This window comes from Brienomyrus brachyistius, chromosome 22 (assembly GCF_023856365.1).
Source record: "Brienomyrus brachyistius isolate T26 chromosome 22, BBRACH_0.4, whole genome shotgun sequence".
In the NCBI taxonomy this organism is placed as follows: domain Eukaryota; kingdom Metazoa; phylum Chordata; class Actinopteri; order Osteoglossiformes; family Mormyridae; genus Brienomyrus; species Brienomyrus brachyistius.
The window spans coordinates 14,775,729-14,794,601 of NC_064554.1; the positions used below are offsets into that span (position 1 = coordinate 14,775,729).

Consider the following 18,873-nt stretch of genomic DNA (forward strand, 5'->3'; position numbering starts at 1 on the left):
AAATAGCCAGATAATAAAAGGAAGCACCTGTAGAAGTATTTTTTTTTCTTTTAAAGAATATATCACTGAAACACATTGGAAAAAGCTTCCTTCAGATCGAGATTAATTCAGATTCAGCACAGATGCACGTATTCCAGCTAGTGAACGAGGTGAGGGCAATCGTTTGTAACCAAAAGGTTGCAGTGACGTTTCTGTAGTGAGGGCCCTTACGGTTGTGTAAAACTTAGCTGTAAAAAAATGATTGAGTTTTTTTATTAAAAGGGTGAGCCAATGAATTAAATGTAAAGTAAAAAAAATTACAAAGTCCAAAGACCAGATTCAATAGAAAGGATGTAAACTTCGGTACAGCTAGTTTAAGCAAAGGTCCACCTGACATCTTTAAACCCTGGGGGTGAGATGAGCTGCAGGTGGAAACAGGAACCTCAGCCCCCCCCTCCCAAATCCAACAATGACAATCTTAACCCCCACCCAGCCCTAACCTTAACCATAAGTAACTAAACAGAATACAAGTTTTTGGGTATTTTCACAGATTTTCTGAAAAATTTGTCAAATATGGGTATTCATCATGACATTTGGTCCCCAGAAGGATCGCACACACACACACACACACACACACACACACACTCAAAACAAATCACCCCTCTTGCTTACACAGTACACTGGCAGTAATCCATTGATGAATCAGCAGCAGCAGATCTCTGTGTCACAGACAGTCGTTATTCTCATTCTCATTTACTATGTTTGATTTTACTGTGGCTCTTAATAAACGTACGAATTCAAGCAGCAGAGCAGGACCCTGAATGATGACTGTTGTCTTGCGTGTCCATCATCCAACTGGCTTACAGGAAATATCCTGGAGCATCAATCACACCAGTGGCTGAAATTATCAATGGAGAAATTAGGGTTTGGACCCACGGCTTTGATCAAAGCATTAGATTATCTACTCATTTGTACTTAGTTTAACTCAATAAATCGATAACGAAACCAGCAAGCAGTGGATTAAAGCCGTCTGTAATTACTAGTGTTAAGTGTCCTCTCTCTGCGGGTCTGGAAACCTATTTGTAGGTAAAAATGACAGCTAGGCTATTGTACCCTGAGAAAAGAAACCATCCAGAATCTATAGATGATCTTTTGATAAATCGAGCGAATGTCAATGTATACATTTCCAAAATATATTTTATTAATTTACTTCCAAAAAAAAGATACCACCTGACTCCAATTTGAATATGATAGATATCCTCCCCAGCACAGTAGGGACATCAGACTATAATGAGATACTTGTTTGAGTTGAACATTGCAGTATTACTTGAGTCAGAAGCAAACTGCGACATTTACATAAGACACACGAATCCCTGAGAAATTCATCTTGGCGTGAGCACATTCCTTGAGCCTTACAATGGGTATGACCTTCAGAAAATGGCATTTGGTTCTGTAGATAGACGTGGAAGAGGATCACATTCCTTGTTATACCAAGAACTGAGGACTAAAAGGTGCATGTCTTAATATTATTATAGCTTGATTATATGCATTTATGGGGCGGCACACTGGTGCAGTGGTTAGCACTGTCACTGCACACCTCTGAGACCTGGGGTTTGAGTCTCCGGCATGGCACCATGGTGTGTGGAGTTTGCTTGCTCTTCCTGTGTCTCCATGGGGTTTCCTGTTGGTACTGCAATTTCACCCCACAGTGCAAAAACATGCTGAGGTTCACTGGAGTTACCAAATTACCTGATGTGCCAAAGGCAGTGTGCCCTGCATTGGATTGGTGCCCCTTCCTGGGTTGTTTCCTGCCTTGTGCCCATTGGATCCTGACCCCCCCACAACCCGGAATAGGATAAGCAGTTACAAAGAACAGATGGATGGATATATGCATTTAAAAATCAAAAAGGCAAATGTTAGGGGTATTTAAGAGTTTTCCCTTAGCCAGTGATTTTGTCAAATTTTAGTCTCCTTACTATTTAACAGCCTCACACATGGACTTTTGAAATGACCAGTAATGAAACATTCTGAGTAACCCCAGTACCACCATATGTAGGCATGCTGGTCTAAGAAGGTGGCCACAACTATTATTATTAAGGCCAAGAAGGCGAATTTGTTGTGCGAATGAATCCTTTACTAAGGACTTTGTAGGAGAACTCATGGGATTGGAGTATTTTTGGACATCTTGTCGTTTAACGGTAGATGCGTGTGGTGAGATACAAACAAGGGTGGAGGGAAGAGGCGAAGATTAGATCACACCTCCTGATATATAAGCCACCTGCCTTTGGAAGAGAGCGCGATGCATCCACTGCCCCGTGGGAGCCTGGGGAACAGCAAGAGTCACTGTGGAGAGATGGGAGGCCAAGAAACCCAGCTGCCTGACGCACCCAGAAGAATCCAGGCTGATCTGCATCATCCCAGCCTCCTCATCGCGGATGGCTAATACAGCACAATGGGAAATAAACCTGAGTCTCCACTGTAGGTGTTACCTGCTTTGGGCAAATAGTAAGTAAAGGTTTATGAGGTCCCCACAACCCTGAACAGAATAAGCCTGGGGATCTCAATAAGAAAGCTGAAAACTTGCCCATTGAACAGTAGGTGAATTTTGACCAGTCACTACCGTTATTGATATGTAAAGTGGGAGATGTTTCACACTTTAAGGTGTGAACATTCATGCTCCAGTTTTTTTAAAGGTCTGGCTTTTCTCTCATGCAAAACCCACCCGACAATAGATTATCAGTACACTGTATTTGTTGGAATATACGTTAAAAAATTTTTCACAGATTTTATTCTTGCGTAATGCTAAAAATGTAAGGATTTCACATAAGTTTTATGACAAATTCTACACATGACTACCTTACTGCAGCTTTAGTGTTACATAGTTGCCAAGGGATTATAATTTAGTAATCTCTGATGCTACTGTCATCAATTAATATTTATTATTATTATTATTAGTAGTAGTAGTAGTAGTAGTAGTAGTAGTAGTAGTAATTAATATCTCATCTACACCCGTTCCTCTACGAATATAGATATAAGAATATAGGTGGGAAATTTATCAATGTCTTTTACTGCTATCTAGTGGTGACTGCTGAAAATATTGTTATACTACATTAGCGGTTTTCAGTTCATCTGAAGGTGAAACCAAATCTAATTTTTAGATTGTATTTTCTACTCTTTTGTATGTTTTAATAAAAAAATGTAAAACCCTAAGTAGACACCGTACATTTATTGATAGCACCAAATACGTTCATGTCATACTGACATTTCCTTTGCTACATACCGTTGAAATTATTAAAAGTGAAAAAGAAATACATCCGATTTCTGGAAAAGGATACAGGCATTCGTGGCGAACAGCTATATTTTGTCGCAGGACCCCGAAGGGTAAAGATGGCTGCCCCCAAGGAACTCGCCGGGGAGTTTGAAACCTGGTTAAATAGTCGTTTAGATGAGTTGGAAATCGACTGTGATGTTTATGCAGTTTATATTCTTGGTGTTCTTCAGGAGGAAGAGAGTGATGATGAAAAATTAGATGCTCTTGGAGGTATTCTGTCCGCGTTTCTGGTAATTATTTCCCTGTCTGTTCGTTGTCCGCGTGGATGCATGAAACCGTGCATTCCTCTATTCTGCTTATTTTTCGAGCTTTTTATGATTGTCATGTTAGTTCTGACAGATGAGGATAAGTCAGAAATACCACGAGAAGTATGCTGCTGTATGTAACATTACGCAGCGATTACCGATCCAATGTGATGCCGTCCAGTTGTTTTTGTAGCTAACCTGAAAGCTGCGATCGTTCTATAGTAAAATAGAAATACTTTTAACAAACAGGTGAAGTAAGTTAAAGGCAGGCAGAACGTTTGCGTTACTGTAATACATGACACTTTCAATATTCTGTCCCATTTTTTCCAGCTTTACTTAAAAAAATCAATTAAAAAAATTAATGAATCTTAACAATACTTGGCTACAAGTCTTGTTAGTTAAAACGCAGTATTTCTTTCCATTTGTTCATTTGACCTGCTGTCATGAAAGGCTATATTTGGGCGAAAGAAGAGCTGGGTGGGCCGGCAGCCTGCGGTTGGTCTGCTGGTTATTATTAACTCACTGCTACAAGAGAATGATTTAGCCCGGACTTAGTTGCAAGAAACGCGTTTCTTTTTTAAATTAATAGTATCTTCGCTCTAGCCAGATTCATTCAGTATGTATTCTTTCGTGTGGTGTTTAAAAATATTTTCAATGAACAAAATCTATATTTGTACTTGTTTATGATTTGGAGATTGATCTGTATATTTCTAAAGTGTCCTTTCCTAATTGTATTTTAGGATGAAAATTCGCTGGAGGACGTATGCAGAGAAATAATCAAGCAGTGGACTGACAGCTGCGCTTTATTAGCTGCCAAAAACTGCCAGACAGATGGTATGGGACACTGAAATCAAATATATCTTATGTAATATGCCCATGGAATGCTATACATTCAGCTGAGGAACAAGTTCTACCAGTGAGGGGTGGAGGGGACTACTGTGGTATGATCAGGGAGGAGACACAGGGTATTTTATCTTCTTTGGTGTAAACAGGACTGGGTAGTAAGAATTAGAAATGAAATCTGTTGACAGTCGCTGTCTTTATCTGTTTGTAGGTGAGGTGCAAGCCATCGCCAACTTGATTGAAAAACAGGCACAAATTGTTGTAAAACAGAAAGAGAAGACTGATGATGACAAAAAGAGGAAAGAGGCTGTCCTTGCTCAGTATGCCAATGTAACAGATGATGATGAATATCCTTTGATGTCCCAAACAGTCATTGGAAAATAATACATGCATTTATTGTGATGTCACGTTTTTCTAAAAAAATATAGCTCTATCATTTTTCAACCTCCATAAGTTATATTGATCTGAATGAATAATCTTTATTTCTAAAGGTTAATATACAATTTCTTATACAAGGGAGACAGAATGAGTCGAATTATCTGTTTCAAAATTTAAGGTCACTTTACCATTAGAGAAGATTATTACAAACGCTGGTGCGATTTTCAGTTCTATTACTCGAGACCCGCCGAAAATAGTGAATCTATAAGCAGTATGTTAAGGAAGCTTATACAAAAACATGGGAATCCTTGTCCGACAAATGTGAAGCACCTCTTTTAAACTGTCATTGGTTTTTAACATGTAAGGTTCAGAAAACAGTGCTTTTCCTTGACACTGACACTGAAGATGTTGAAGAAGATCTGACTGGAGCAGCTTGTACGTTTAACAGTGACAAATGTATCCTTTTATTATTAGTAATTAATGTATTTGGCCACTTCCTTACAAGCTACATTTAATAATTTGAAATGTATCAATTATATAATACTAAATAGTATACCACAAGAGGAATGTGGTGCATTGTTATTTAATCCAGATCGCAGGTTTTTCAGATCATTACAGAGCTGACAGATGAGTGAAGCAAATTTGATTACAAGAGTTATTGGTTGAGTAAAAGTCTAAAGTGGTCAGCTAGAAGCCTGGTTGTAAACCAGCCTGCAGGGATACCAGCGCTTGCCCCCTAGTTGCCAGGAGCTCAAAGAAAAAGCCTTCAGATTAGCCATGGGAATTGTGCCCTTTCTGCGTTTGGCACCATTAGGTTTTTTCTTCCACTTTCTTATGAAATATTCTTTCATGGAACGCGTCAGCTCTATTTAAAAACACCAACGTGGAGGATGTTCTGTTGAAGAAGAGGCTGCAGAGAGACCAGGCTCGCGTGGACGCGCAGAAGAAGAAGGAACAGGACAAGATGCAGCGGGAAAAGGACAAGCTTACCAAACAGGAGAGGAAGGAAAAGGAGAAAAAACGCACGCAGAAAGGGGAGCGGAAAAGATAGATATTGCTTTATTGGACACCCTGTACAATATTCCCATTTTTTCCCCTTGAGAGTTAAAGTTATATTAACTAAGAACTATGTGACGATTGGAAGATGACATTCATGCATTTTAAGTCAGTGAATATTTCTATGGACATTAAGTAGAGCTGAGAGAATACATTTTGTAATTGGATATTTCTAATCTAAAATGAGTATAATGTTCTGCTTTGTTCCTTTTGAATATTAAGTCATTCATATTAAAGCCTATCAATAATGGTTGGTTGCTGTAAATACTGCACAAATAGAAATAACTCATCACAGTGGTTTAAGGTGAAGTATTATTAGGCTGTGTGTATGGCCCATCACTTACATATTGTTCAAGAGTTAAAGTGCACAAAATCTGTGGTCAGATTGTAGCTGCCAACCATTCTTGAATACTAGTATACTTTAATGTCACTGCAGTTATTCAATCAGTCACTAACTAGAATTGGTCCTAATGAATAATAATCTACGCTGTTACCATTTCCTAGATTGCTATGCTACTCAGAACCACGGTATCATCTTGACATTGTTGAATTGATATTCCAAGATTTTATTTGTGTGTTGCTCTTCTGTTACATGATCATTTCGCTCTTTTGATCATTTGATAATGTAATTTGAATATATCGTGCTGCTTTCACTCACTGATGACAAAATCAAAAGTGAAAGATTTTAAGATTTCAATGCAAAGGTGCTAAATATTGAATTTCAAAATTGAATGGCAATGAATAACTTGATCTACTTTAATTATTATACCTTGCTTCTAATCTGGCTGTCACACATTCACGCTTGTTCTGAAGTAAGAGGTAGCTATCTAAGGCTGATTCATGACCTCACGAATGCCGGTGACATTAGAGCTGACATTAGGATGACTAGATAATCCCTGTCGGGGAGGTCACTTCAAACTACTGTACTTGGCTAAATCCTTCTGCTCTTGTGCTTTGACTGGTTTGTTTCCTTGACTGAAAAACTCATCCAACTGTTTGACATTAACTTTAGTGACACATGCATGAGTAAAGGAGACTGACCAATCAACTCAGCAAGTTAAATCCTGGCTTTTTTAATCGACATGGTAGTTTACAAACCTGTCCTAACTCAAAGTGTCTTCCCTCACTTGCATTATCTAGTCAACCTAGGTAACATGCTGCATGTCAGTTGAATATTGAAAGGTGTCTAATGGGTGCTTGAAAGATCTATGTGCTCTTTAATTGCTGATACAGGCAGGTAAAACCTGCTAAATATTTATATAAAATGTATGTTCTACTTCTCGCTGTTTTACACTATATACAGTAGATTTGGAATGGCTGGGGTTATTTTATTGTAAAGTGAAACAAGAGCCATCGTGTGCTTATTTGCATTTTAGGTGACCTGTCACAGTGATTTTTTTTTTACAGTATTGGCTTACTTAAAGCCAGGAGTCAGTTGAACATATTTACTGTGACATAAGATTGTTACAGGCCTGAACTTCCTAGGCTGCAGTCTGGGTGAATTCCAAGCTGAATGCTGCTATTAGAGACTTTTATACATAGCACATTTTTGCAGACAATGCCCAAAAATACATATCATGTATGCTTTTTACTTAACATACAGGTTTTCTAGGTGATGCTAGACCAGTGGTTCTCAAACTGGGTCCTCTAGACCCAATGCCCTGCTTGTTTTCCTGCTATCCCTGCCCCACACATGAGTCCCAGCTGTCCTTCAGTTTCTAATTCACTGAACACACCTGATCCAGGTAATCAGCAGTGTGTAGGGCAGTGGGTCCTGAGGACCGAGTTTGAGAACCACTGTGCTAGACAAATATGAAAAAACTTATACTGAGGATGGAACATTTATAGCGTTTTTCTTCGTTCCGAATGAAGCATGTTGTTTATCAGAAAAAGGACCCCATATTCATTGTATGAGAGTTATTACAATTAATGAAGTCATAAGGCAGAGAACTCTTGTATATGCTATAAGATTGTCACAAAAAAACCTTAATGTCTGATCTGCATTCAATAACTGATCTAAATTATGAGTATGACAATGGCTAGAATATTTTAGTAGCCATAAAATAATTTATAACTGAATTTTTTATTTGTGAATTTTAAATAAAATGTTTTCAGTCAAATCATTAAAGCTTATTTTATTTCTATTGGTATCCTCACTTACATACAAATATTTTTTTAACACAAAACACAAAATCCAGCATTTGAACAAATATATTTTAACAATATGTACTTCATTCACAGTAGTAGTAAATTAACCATGTAAATAAATTGTAACTTTGGAAAAATCAAAAGCCATAAATTTAAGATTTAATAATAACAGGATGCAACTTTCTGTCATAGTAATTTTAAAAAATCAAATACGATCTGTTAGAATACCAGTCTCCCTTTCATTTTATTAATTGTGAATAAATACTATCTGCAGGCTAAGTATGATGGACAAGCAAATTTTAACACAAATCATTATAACTGTTAAAACACAACAGAAAAAATCATTTGAAAATATGCACTTTTTTCTAAAATGCTGCTGAATTCTTAATGGAAATCTGTATTTAATATGGATCCTAATCATCAGTGTTTTCAATCTCTGTTACGATATACTGGTCAATTCATATCAATGGGGTGTGTTTGGCTTGTGTTTCAAGATTACTTTTCTCACAGATTACATTAATTACATGAAAAATGTACTGAGAGCTAATTAGTTTTTATATGAAGAGGATGAGTAGTAGTGGAAATTATTAAATTGCCTACAGGCATAACCAAAACTTCTTAAGTCTTGGAAGGCTGCAAGGTTGTAAGCGTCAATAGTTTGGTATAAACATGCACTGATCATGAACTAGCTTATGCATAAAATTATTCAGAGGTGCACTTTATGTAGACTGTATATTTAAAAAGTACATATACATTGTAATAGTCAGAGTTTTGGACAATCCCAAATTCATATTGAACTATTCAAAAGACCTAGCTACAAAGGCAAATTGATATTTTCAAAAAGCTAATTTGTCCAACATCAACTAGAACTCTTTCAGGTTGGGGTTTCTTTCTGCTCGTCCACCTTATTTTCAACTTGCGGCGATGTCATCTGCAGTGCACACCAAAGGGCAGTGCGAGTCCTCCTTGTAGTCACACACAGGTCCTTCACTGCAGCAGCCAGTAGTAAAATGACTAGTAAAAATAGGTCAACAGTATACACAGTCAGCTATGGAAAGCTATCAGTAAGAAATGAATTGCACCTTGTTAATTAGTGTTACAGCAGTAGAAAATTAAAACTCAAAGACAAATGATGTAAAAAAAAAAACCTTTGATAACAATCACAAAACCTTTAAAGGTTAAAAATCAAACATCTATTTGTTGAAGAAAATTTAATCAAAAATTACCTCTATCTTCTTTAATGTAAGTACCTCCTTGTCTCTGTCGATTTGATGTATTGATATATTCATCTGTACGTCGTGCCTGTGTAGTGTAAATAACTTCTAGGTGTCTGTCCAGTGCTGAGCGAATATTTGCATGGAGAGGGACGCCTCGCAGACATTCCATTTTTCCAAAAAGAGCCACAACCTAAAATTTAAATCACTCAGTGTTGTTCTGTGTGCACATATTTACACATTGACAGTTAATATCTATTTTCATAACTGCCATACTTATTTTAATAAGACTTCAAAATACAAACAGGCTTTGGTGTAAGAAAATTATAATAATACAATACAGTGCTCACCCGTGCTTGCTCACGTAATTGATCCACAATTAGCCGATCTACTCTAGAGGGATTTTGTGGGATTTTTGGAATGGGACTGCTGCTCACTATTGATATCCTCTTGCCAGGAAAACTTTTTCTAAGAATGTTCTCAATCTATTAAACAGAATGAATTAACAGAACTTATTTGACAGAGTGAATGAAATAAGTATATGTATTTACCTAATACATTCACTAAATTGCATCAGTTACCTTTCTCCTCTCTTTTTCCAGTGTCCTCCATTGCTCATAACATTCCTCAAGATAAAGGTGAAGCTGACTTGTGGGTCCACAACGGTTCTTTGTGAGACTGGGGAACCCCATCACAGATGCAGCAGCAGAGAGCGGATTCTCTGTGCTCATCATGTCACGGAGGCAAGCGTTAAGTTCGTTGTCTGGCAACAAGTTGCAAAGATCCATAGGAAGCACACTGGAGTTACGGTGCAGGAATGTCGAATTGGGAGAAAAACTTCCAGTGTTCCACTGCACTGGCCATGAATTCTGCCTGTCACCCACTATGTGCATGTATGGGAAAGAGGAGGCTGGCTGGGTCTTTTCCCCAATGTTTGCATTTCTTCCAATTGACCTACGCAAACCACGCTCATTCCCCAAGAAATCAAGGTATGCATTCTGAAGCAACTCTTGCTTCTTGACCCTTTCTCCATGATTGCTATTCTGTGGTTTCATATTCTCCTTAGTTTTCTGAGGTGAGTGCACCTTTTTGATAATCCTGCCAGCCAAAACAGAGTCATCCAGATCCTGGTCAAACTCGCCTGCCTTTTGCAGCTCTTCCAAATTCAGCATCACCTGATTCTGACCTGCTCTATTATAAGGGTTTTGACTATCGCCCAGACTGTAATCCTGGGGGAAAGATGTTTTTCTTTGCAAATTCTGTGGAACAAAATCTGAAATGGGGAATGAAAGCCTTTTAGAATACTCTGGCACACCAGGATTATTTGGTTTTTTGGCTTGATTCTGGTACTGGCTTAATCGATTATGAACATACTGATTAAGATTTGGTGAGAAATTGTTAGTGTTCTCAATGGAATGTTTGCTTTGGAAAGGTGCCAAGGGATTGAGATCTGCTGATGAAGATTTCAGCTGCAGAAATGTCTGCTGTTGACTAATTTCTGAGAAATCCTTAGGCCAATAAGTACTTGGTGGGGTAGGCATCTTGATTGCATGGTCAGATGGCCTTGGCACTTCAAAACCTGCCAATGCTTCCTTTTTAAATTGTCCTGTTTGACTTTCGAGAGACTGCATTCTAGAAAACAAAGTATGCTGGTCAGAGCCATGGTTCTCGAAATGCTCGTTGTCCTCCTCTTCTTGCATCATAACTTGCTTATTCCCATTTGGTTTCAATTGATTTTGATTTGAATAATCAGAGAAGAAGCTTAAACAGTGATCATTCATTTTGTTTACCAAACACCCAGAAGGTGATGCTCTAATTGTGTGGTTAAGAAAAGGGGTTATACTGTGTAATTTTTCATCATGTACAGCTCCATTGAAATCACATTTGCCAGGTGTTGTCTTTGACAGAAGGCAGTTTCCACTAGACATTGTCTGCACATCTTGAACCTGCAATGAACATGTATCAGTATCACTGCTGCTTGGACAGAGAAGCATTTGATCACTGATATCTAAATCAATGAAACCCTGATGAAGCTCAGCTTCCTGTTGAAAATCTGTGTTCTGAAGTTGCCTTTGCCTGATTAATGGACCAGGATACGTTTGCAAATTAGATGGAACTGCCTGAATATCTGATTCTGACTGGAAGTACTGCTGAATGTCTTCCTTCCCTGGGTTGAGGGACCAGACAGATTTTACATTGGATGACATCCTGCAAGGACAAATTTAACAATTAGACTGTGAACTGTCATGGCGGGTATGGATTCAAGGGCATACATAACTGGTAACATGACTGGTCAATGTCAAAATTGCAACCTTTTTGGTGAATAGCTAATTTTGAAATCATAGCTAAAGACAAAAGTAAAAAAAATGCAGGCTATCCAGAAGCGAATACAGAGAACTGTATTTTTCACTCATTGTTAATCGTAGATACACACATTTACTCCATCACCGACTGATCTGAAGAGCATGCGTCCGGATGTGTTTAATAAAAATACCCAGAGGATCCAAACCCACAACAACAATGGCTGCTGTTCTCAAAATGTTCCATGTATATCAATTTTAGATTCCCCCCCCCCATCATAAAATGCCACTACCTAGGATGAAGTGCCATCATTCTTCAACATTAGTAACAATGCATAAACTTAAGGTGAGGTGGCAAACACAGCAGTAACCATATTATCCTGTCCTACAATGGTTTTGGAATGTATTTGGAATCTTGCAAAATGTGTTTCTCAACTGCAGGAGTCAATGCAAAATAAATATTTGTATACAAGCTACTAACTCATCTGCAAAGTAGCTATCCATGTGATCACTCTCTTCCAAGATATCTGACACTAATCCATATAGATCAGATGTACTTCCACATTCATTTCCATCTGCAGAATTCCTTGAAAGGGAAAAGCAAAGAAAGTATAAGACCAACGAGTAGATAAATCTTTTAATATACCAAAACATAACAATTTAACATATGCAGTAGACACCATCCTCTGCATGGTATGTAAGCAATTAAGAGGGGGTCCTACACACTTTCCATTTTAAAATCCCATACATCTCAAATGACTGTGGGGTTGTTTTACAAAGAAAATATTCTGGGAAGATAAGTTATTTTTTTACAGCCTACACATATTCAGGGTCTGCTTGTCATGATGGACTAGGTGCATCTTAAAGATCAACTAGTGGGCAACCACTGCTGTAGGGGGATGTCGTGGATGCGGGGAGTAACAGTTGTTTGGTGGGCGTGGTGATAGAAACAGTTGGGGGGGGGGGGGGGGTTAATGATAGGGGTTGGCACTGGCAGTTTGTTAAGTTGGCTCCCCCCTGAAGATGCCACCCTGGCAAATTTTGCTTCTGGCCCTTGCCAGGATCTGCCACTGGAGGAAGAGACAGCAATACTTCTGTCCGCCATGTGGCTAACAACTCATGTTCAAAATGTCAAACAACAGTACATACTTTGCATTTCAGTTTCCACTCATATTTAGGATCCGTAGCCAACCAGTTACAATATTTGGGATTGCCAAGCCAAGCAAGAGAAAACTTGCATTTCCCCATTACAAGCACTGCAAATTGCAAGGTAGCCTACATCAATATTTCTTGCTAGAGATTAATCTAGCGCACACCGACACACCACCATTCCTTGGTTTGTCATGTTGCTCTACAATGTGTGTCCTGTGCACATTCTGGCACCGACAACCAGCTCACATTGGTGATTTTGTGAAAAAAAAAGTAAATCAGATTTCTTTTTAAGAATACATAGTTAGCCAATCTGTTGTAATAGTCTGGAAACCATAATGTTTCCGTACTTTCCTCTCTTTTTACATACTAATCCAGATTTGGAAAACACCAAAATAAAATTCCATTCACATTTAAATACTGCAAGGGTCTTGGAGTTCACTATACCTGACACACCTCTGGGCAAAATGAACCAGTTGATATGGATCTTCCTGAGCTTGCACTGATGTATAGGACTGTGGGAATTCCTCCGGTTGCAAAGAATTAGAAAAAGAGTGTGGAAACAAAGAGGACTGAGGCAATCTAGTGCTACCCTCATTGAAAATGGTCTGTAAAACAACAGTCAAGACAGAGTTTACATCATGGAAATCAAAGCACTCAAAAGAAATATTTCACACAAAATTCAAAAGTGTATTTACATTAAGCCACAATCAAGACAAAAAGCAGCATCTGTCAGAAATTTAGCTAAATTACTGATGCTGCTAAACAGACAATTATTTTGTGGGACAAACTGAAATGAATTGAAACTTCTAATTTTTCCCAGAAAAATTTGATGTTCAAATGTTACACAAGAGCTTTTCACACAGCAAATAAACACTTCATAATCCAATGCAGTTGATGACATGACTAAAGCCACAAATTGGTTTTTATCTTACCTGATGTTTATAAGGAGAGACAAGTAAACCCAGATCAGCATAATGATACTGATCAAAGGCCATAATTCCTTCATGTGATATCACATTGATTTTATTTTCCTCTAATGCATTCACCTAGGCAGACGACCAATAAAGATCAATATATATATATATATATATATATATATATATGGAACTGTCTAACACAGGTTTAAGGAACACAGTCTTTTACAGCACTATCAATGTAGCTAGCACTACATGGTAGTTAACCTAGACAACTTAACCTATAATTAACATTGCTTGGTGGCGATTCATGGACAGCGATTTGATTGGTGGGTGTGTGTGTGTGTGTGTGTGTGTGTGTGTGTGTGTGTGTGTGTGTTATGCAGCTAGGGGGCACGTTAACTATGTAACTAAATGAAAATTGGGCGGCGAAATTACCTGACGAACTAGCTAACAGATTGAACGGGTTAGTCCTCCACAAAAGTAATCAGATAATTTTAGCCGAAACATACTTCGCAAGACGGAACTATTAATTTCATTTGGCTACTTAAGAGAACATTTCAACCATTACATTTATACAAGACTTTCTCAAAAAGAGTTTATGTAATAACATTTCAATAATATCAATTTGACTAATTTAATTTTAATAAAATCACTAGATATCAAAATGAACCTTATTTTAAACCAGAATACCGAAACATGAAAAGATTCCGGCAATTTACTGTCTACATGTACATGGTAACTTCCCTTCAAACCGAGTTAATTGTTGGCTACTTACCTCCATGAAATTTATTTTGTCAACTTTTACGAAGACACTTTGTCACGATTTTGTTGTTTGTAGCGTTCGAGTGCTAGGGAAAAGAGCAGAAACGTTAATGAAAATACATGTACAATATGGGCTACAACCATCTGAATGTCCTCGAGCGGGTCCTCGAGCTGATCCTCCAGCTCGCACTTTGTGACTCAGCCTTTCACGAGGAAAGATTTCCCGGCGCTAAAAGCTTTTAGCTCGTGTGACAACAGGTGTCAGTCGATGCCGATTGGTTACACGAATAAATGACTGTCCAATAGCGAATGATTTGCGGAAAGGGGAATAATCTGTTACCACAACCAAAATGACAAGAGGAGTCGAAGAAAGTTATTGTCACCGCCATTCTCAAATGACATAATAGTGCTGCTCGTGGAGATGTATTCTTGCAGCATATCTTATAATTGATATTGCAGAGTACTTAAAAATCTTTGTCACTCCAGATAACATACAACGGTCTGCATAATTAGCTACTTGTGTGGGTTCATTGAGAGGATCATGGAGAACGGAATTTAGTGGCCCAGCCTTTGCTACGTGTTGAAGACACTCATCCACACATAGCAACGCAGATATAAGAGGACATGCAGTACAACTTCAGGGCTGGACTGGCAATTTCCCGATGGAGAATGTGGGCCGACCAAATTTACTGTGAGGCCTGTGTGTTAATGCACAAATAACCAATTGTTTTATGTATGTACCTTATGCAAAGGTAAAAAGTGCCAGTAAAGTTCAAATGCAATGCTGAATGTCATTTTAAATTGTCATATGAAATTAATTTCACATATTATACATCCAACCACACTTATTTTGAACGTGACTTTAGAATCATTACATTAATCATAGACAATACGTTCCCTTTTCAAATACAAATCAGTTTAAATTTGTAGTCATGCGGAGCCTTTACTTAGTTTTTACATATCGCAATGGCCACAAGATGTCGACATTTATCTTGAATAGAACGTAGTTCTTAAGAAAAAAATCATTAAAAACTAATTGTTAACCCATAATATTACTAAACTATCATAAAGTGTTGAAACGTTTGAAATCTAGCTTTCTATAGCATTTTATAGAGATCTGAAATTAATTTGTTTTTCTAGGTTTTGTATGCATCATGTTCATCTGCTCAAGCTACTTATTTTCAGTAGATCTAAAAGTTTTGCCGCGAGGTACATTCTGCCGAGTTCAGCGTAATTTAATTTATCGCTCTTCTCCCGTCGAGAAACGGAGAGGAGGCGCCTTATTTTCTTTTCTTTTTTTTAACCAAGAAAAGTTTTAGCAAATGAAACACTGATTTGAGTAAGTAGTGGTGGACCGTGAATCAGTGTCGGGCTGGTATCGTTTCTGTGATTCGATTGGTTAAGAGCATTTTGGGAAGGGGCTTTGGGGCAGAAAGTCTGTTTCAAGACCCCCTCATCCCCTCCCTTCCCGGCCCGTAATTACAGGCAGCCGCGGGGATTGCGGGGGGAACTTAAAACCGTCTGGTTGGACGATGCGAGTCGCACAAAAGAAAAAGTCATTCAGTCTCTTTCAGAAAAGTAACAGTTCAACTCGAAGTGGTGCTACAGCCGAGCTTTGACAAGACTTTTGCGTCAAACTCATGCACACCATGCGTATTTAAAGAGAAAGAACTCGACTGCGCTTGTTTTTTTTTTTATCTCAGTTTGATTAACTTTGGAAACTGTTGAGCAGGAATGAATTTGCGAAGGACGATCGGCTTCTTCGCTCTGCTGCTGGGACGTTTTCTGGTGTCAGCGCAGTATCAGGGCGAAAATGGGATTGCAGTCCCGGACCACGGCTTTTGCCAGCCTATCTCCATCCCCTTGTGCACGGACATTGCTTACAACCAAACCATAATGCCAAATCTGGTCGGACATTATAATCAAGAGGACGCCGGCTTGGAAGTACACCAGTTTTACCCTCTGGTTAAGGTACAGTGTTCCCCAGAACTGAAATTCTTCTTATGTTCAATGTACGCGCCGGTGTGCACTGTCCTTGAAAAGGCCATTCCTCCTTGCCGGTCCATTTGCGAGCGGGCCAAACAAGGCTGCGAGGCCCTTATGAATAAATTTGGCTTCCAGTGGCCTGAAAGACTGAGATGCGAAAACTTTCCAGTTCTCGGCGGTGGGCATATTTGCGTGGGGCAAAATGATTCCACCGTGACCGCGCCGCCCGTCCACATCCCTGCGCCGGGCACGCCCGGCGTGCTCCTGTATTCCACCCCAGACAGACCCTTCCGGTGTCCCACCGTCCTCAAGGTACCGTCGTATTTAAATTATAGGTTTTTGGGGGAGGCAGACTGCGCGGCCCCTTGCGAGCCATCCAGGAGCAGCGGAGGTTACATGTTCTTCAATCAGAAGGAAATCCAATTCGCCCGAGTTTGGATTCTCATCTGGTCGGTCTTGTGTTGCGCCTCCACCTTGTTCACTGTGACGACTTACCTGGTGGACATGCAGCGTTTCAAGTACCCAGAGCGACCTATTATCTTCCTGTCTGGCTGCTACACCATGGTATCCATAGCCTACATAGCCGGATTTTTCCTGGGGGACAAAGTCGTGTGCAACGAGAGCTTCAGCGCCGATGGATACAAAACTGTGGTCCAGGGGACTAAAAAGGAAGGCTGCACTATTCTTTTCATGATGCTCTACTTCTTCAGCATGGCCAGCTCCATCTGGTGGGTCATCCTGTCCCTCACCTGGTTCCTAGCAGCTGTCATGAAGTGGGGTCATGAGGCCATCGAGGCTAACTCCCAGTACTTCCACTTGGCGGCGTGGGCCGTGCCGGCCGTCAAGACCATCAGCATCCTGGCCATGGGGCAGATAGACGGGGACACGCTGAGCGGAGTCTGTTTCGTGGGCATCAACAGCCTGGACCCGTTACGCGGCTTCGTGCTGGCGCCCCTCTTCGTCTACCTCTTCATCGGCACCTCCTTCCTGCTGGCCGGCTTCGTCTCGCTCTTCCGCATCCGCACCATCATGAAGCACGACGGCACCAAGACGGAGAAGCTGGAGCGGCTGATGGTGCGCATCGGCGTCTTCAGCGTGCTCTACACCGTGCCGGCCACCATCGTCATCGCCTGCTTCTTCTACGAGCAGGCCTTCCGCGAGCAGTGGGAGCTGAGCTGGATAAGCCAGAACTGCAAAGGGCTGGCCATCCCCTGTCCTATGCACTACGCGCCGCGCATGATGCCGGATTTCACGGTCTACATGATCAAATACCTCATGACTCTGATCGTGGGCATCACCTCTGGGTTCTGGATCTGGTCCGGCAAGACTCTGCATTCGTGGCGCAAGTTCTACACGAGGCTGACTAACAGCAGACAAGGCGAGACCACGGTGTGATCTACTGGAGCAATTTTAGTGTTGTGTTTTTTTTGTTGTTTGTTTGTTTGTTTACTAGAATGGTACCTAATTTTCTGCCAGGGACTTTTTTTTTAAAATCTTTTTTATTATTATTATTTTAGTTTTTAATGCCCATGCTACTAGCCAAACTGGAGACCAGGACTCGGTCAACTGGCGTTGCAAGAACCAACCAATCCGAAACCAACGCGGTTGGTTAGCTGGTCGTGTGCCATTAGTCCTCTCCACCATTTTCTCTTTTTTTTAAAAAAAAAAGGGAAACCAGCAATAAACCTCTAAGTGAGAGACCAGATGGGTATTCTCAGAAAAGGAGGGGTACGACCGAGAGGAAGGTCGTTTACACCAGCTTTGCTTTGAATCTGTTAAATTGTTAGTTGTGTAATTAATGTGCTGTAAATAGAATTTGTAAAAAATATATATAAATATAATTATATATTTGTATTTAAAGAAAGGATGCTCCCCCCCCCCCCCCAACAGTCTTCCAGCTTGGCAGACATGTATTTCTTTTAAAATGGAGCCATAGACTCTCTCGATGTTGTTTTCATTGGCAGCCTGTGACGGGATGCAGTTAAACTTTTCTGTCAAACTGAGATCTGTAATCATTTTTTCCTTATGTACTAGATTAAGGAAACTGTTTTATATTAAAGACAGTCTTTGGATGTAAACGGTCCCTGCTTGGGCCCCTTGGAAGAGAAAGAAAATGTGGGTTAATGACAGTGAGCGGTGGGGGCAGTGGGGGTGGGAATGTGAGCTGGGACGGGGTGGGGGGGGGGTGCCTCGTCTGAGCGGTGCCCCGACTGCGTCGTGGAGCATGAAAGCTGATTATCTTTCACGGAAGCTCCATTTAGGACACGACAAGGCCCCTTAACTGGATGCGGCAGTTATGCTGATACGAAAGTTGGCTTGGGAGGGAGGAGGGGGGTGGCTGGCTTTAAAGAGCAACTAATTGCTGGGGAGCGTAACTGCGCTGTGTTATTGAAATGAGGTAATGCAGAAACTGCTACTTCCAATTATGTACAGGTGTAAACGGGGAAGCCGCTGCCCTGCGAATCCGGTTCACATGACAGAGCCTGGGGGTTAGAAATTGAAAGCACAAGACTAGATAATTTTGGAAAGAACCTAAATCGAAATTTTGCCTTGATCTACAGC

At 40.0% G+C, this 18,873-nt stretch overlaps 3 protein-coding genes across 6 annotated transcripts; 2 read left to right on the plus strand and 1 right to left on the minus strand.

Annotated features, from left to right (window-relative positions):
• Positions 1 to 3,333: 3,333 nt before the first annotated feature.
• ccdc43 (coiled-coil domain containing 43) lies at positions 3,334 to 7,944 on the plus strand. Its single transcript, XM_048992089.1, has 5 exons — positions 3,334 to 3,540; positions 4,296 to 4,389; positions 4,610 to 4,745; positions 5,177 to 5,232; positions 5,640 to 7,944. The coding sequence occupies exons 1-5, from the start codon at positions 3,367 to 3,369 to the stop codon at positions 5,825 to 5,827; spliced, it is 648 nt and encodes a 215-aa protein (XP_048848046.1). The 5' UTR covers positions 3,334 to 3,366; the 3' UTR covers positions 5,828 to 7,944.
• An 8-nt stretch (positions 7,945 to 7,952) lies between these two features.
• On the minus strand, positions 7,953 to 14,523 carry moto (minamoto). 4 transcript variants are annotated; one of them, XM_048992094.1, is made up of 9 exons: positions 14,339 to 14,523; positions 13,579 to 13,692; positions 13,091 to 13,251; positions 11,976 to 12,080; positions 11,292 to 11,402; positions 9,776 to 11,006; positions 9,545 to 9,679; positions 9,207 to 9,387; positions 7,953 to 8,994 (listed from the first exon to the last, which is right to left on the minus strand). In XM_048992094.1, exons 1-9 carry the CDS (start codon positions 14,342 to 14,344, stop codon positions 8,855 to 8,857), a joined length of 2,184 nt encoding a protein of 727 aa, XP_048848051.1. In that variant the 5' UTR covers positions 14,345 to 14,523; the 3' UTR covers positions 7,953 to 8,854. The 4 variants fall into 4 exon arrangements, with proteins under 4 accessions (XP_048848051.1, XP_048848049.1, XP_048848048.1 ...); XM_048992092.1 differs by having other exon boundaries at positions 9,776 to 11,402; positions 13,100 to 13,251; XM_048992091.1 differs by having other exon boundaries at positions 9,776 to 11,402.
• A 1,302-nt stretch (positions 14,524 to 15,825) lies between these two features.
• On the plus strand, positions 15,826 to 18,389 carry fzd2 (frizzled class receptor 2). Its single transcript, XM_048992189.1, has one exon. The coding sequence runs from the start codon at positions 16,060 to 16,062 to the stop codon at positions 17,704 to 17,706; it is 1,647 nt and encodes a 548-aa protein (XP_048848146.1). The 5' UTR covers positions 15,826 to 16,059; the 3' UTR covers positions 17,707 to 18,389.
• The last annotated feature ends 484 nt before the right edge of the window (positions 18,390 to 18,873 follow it).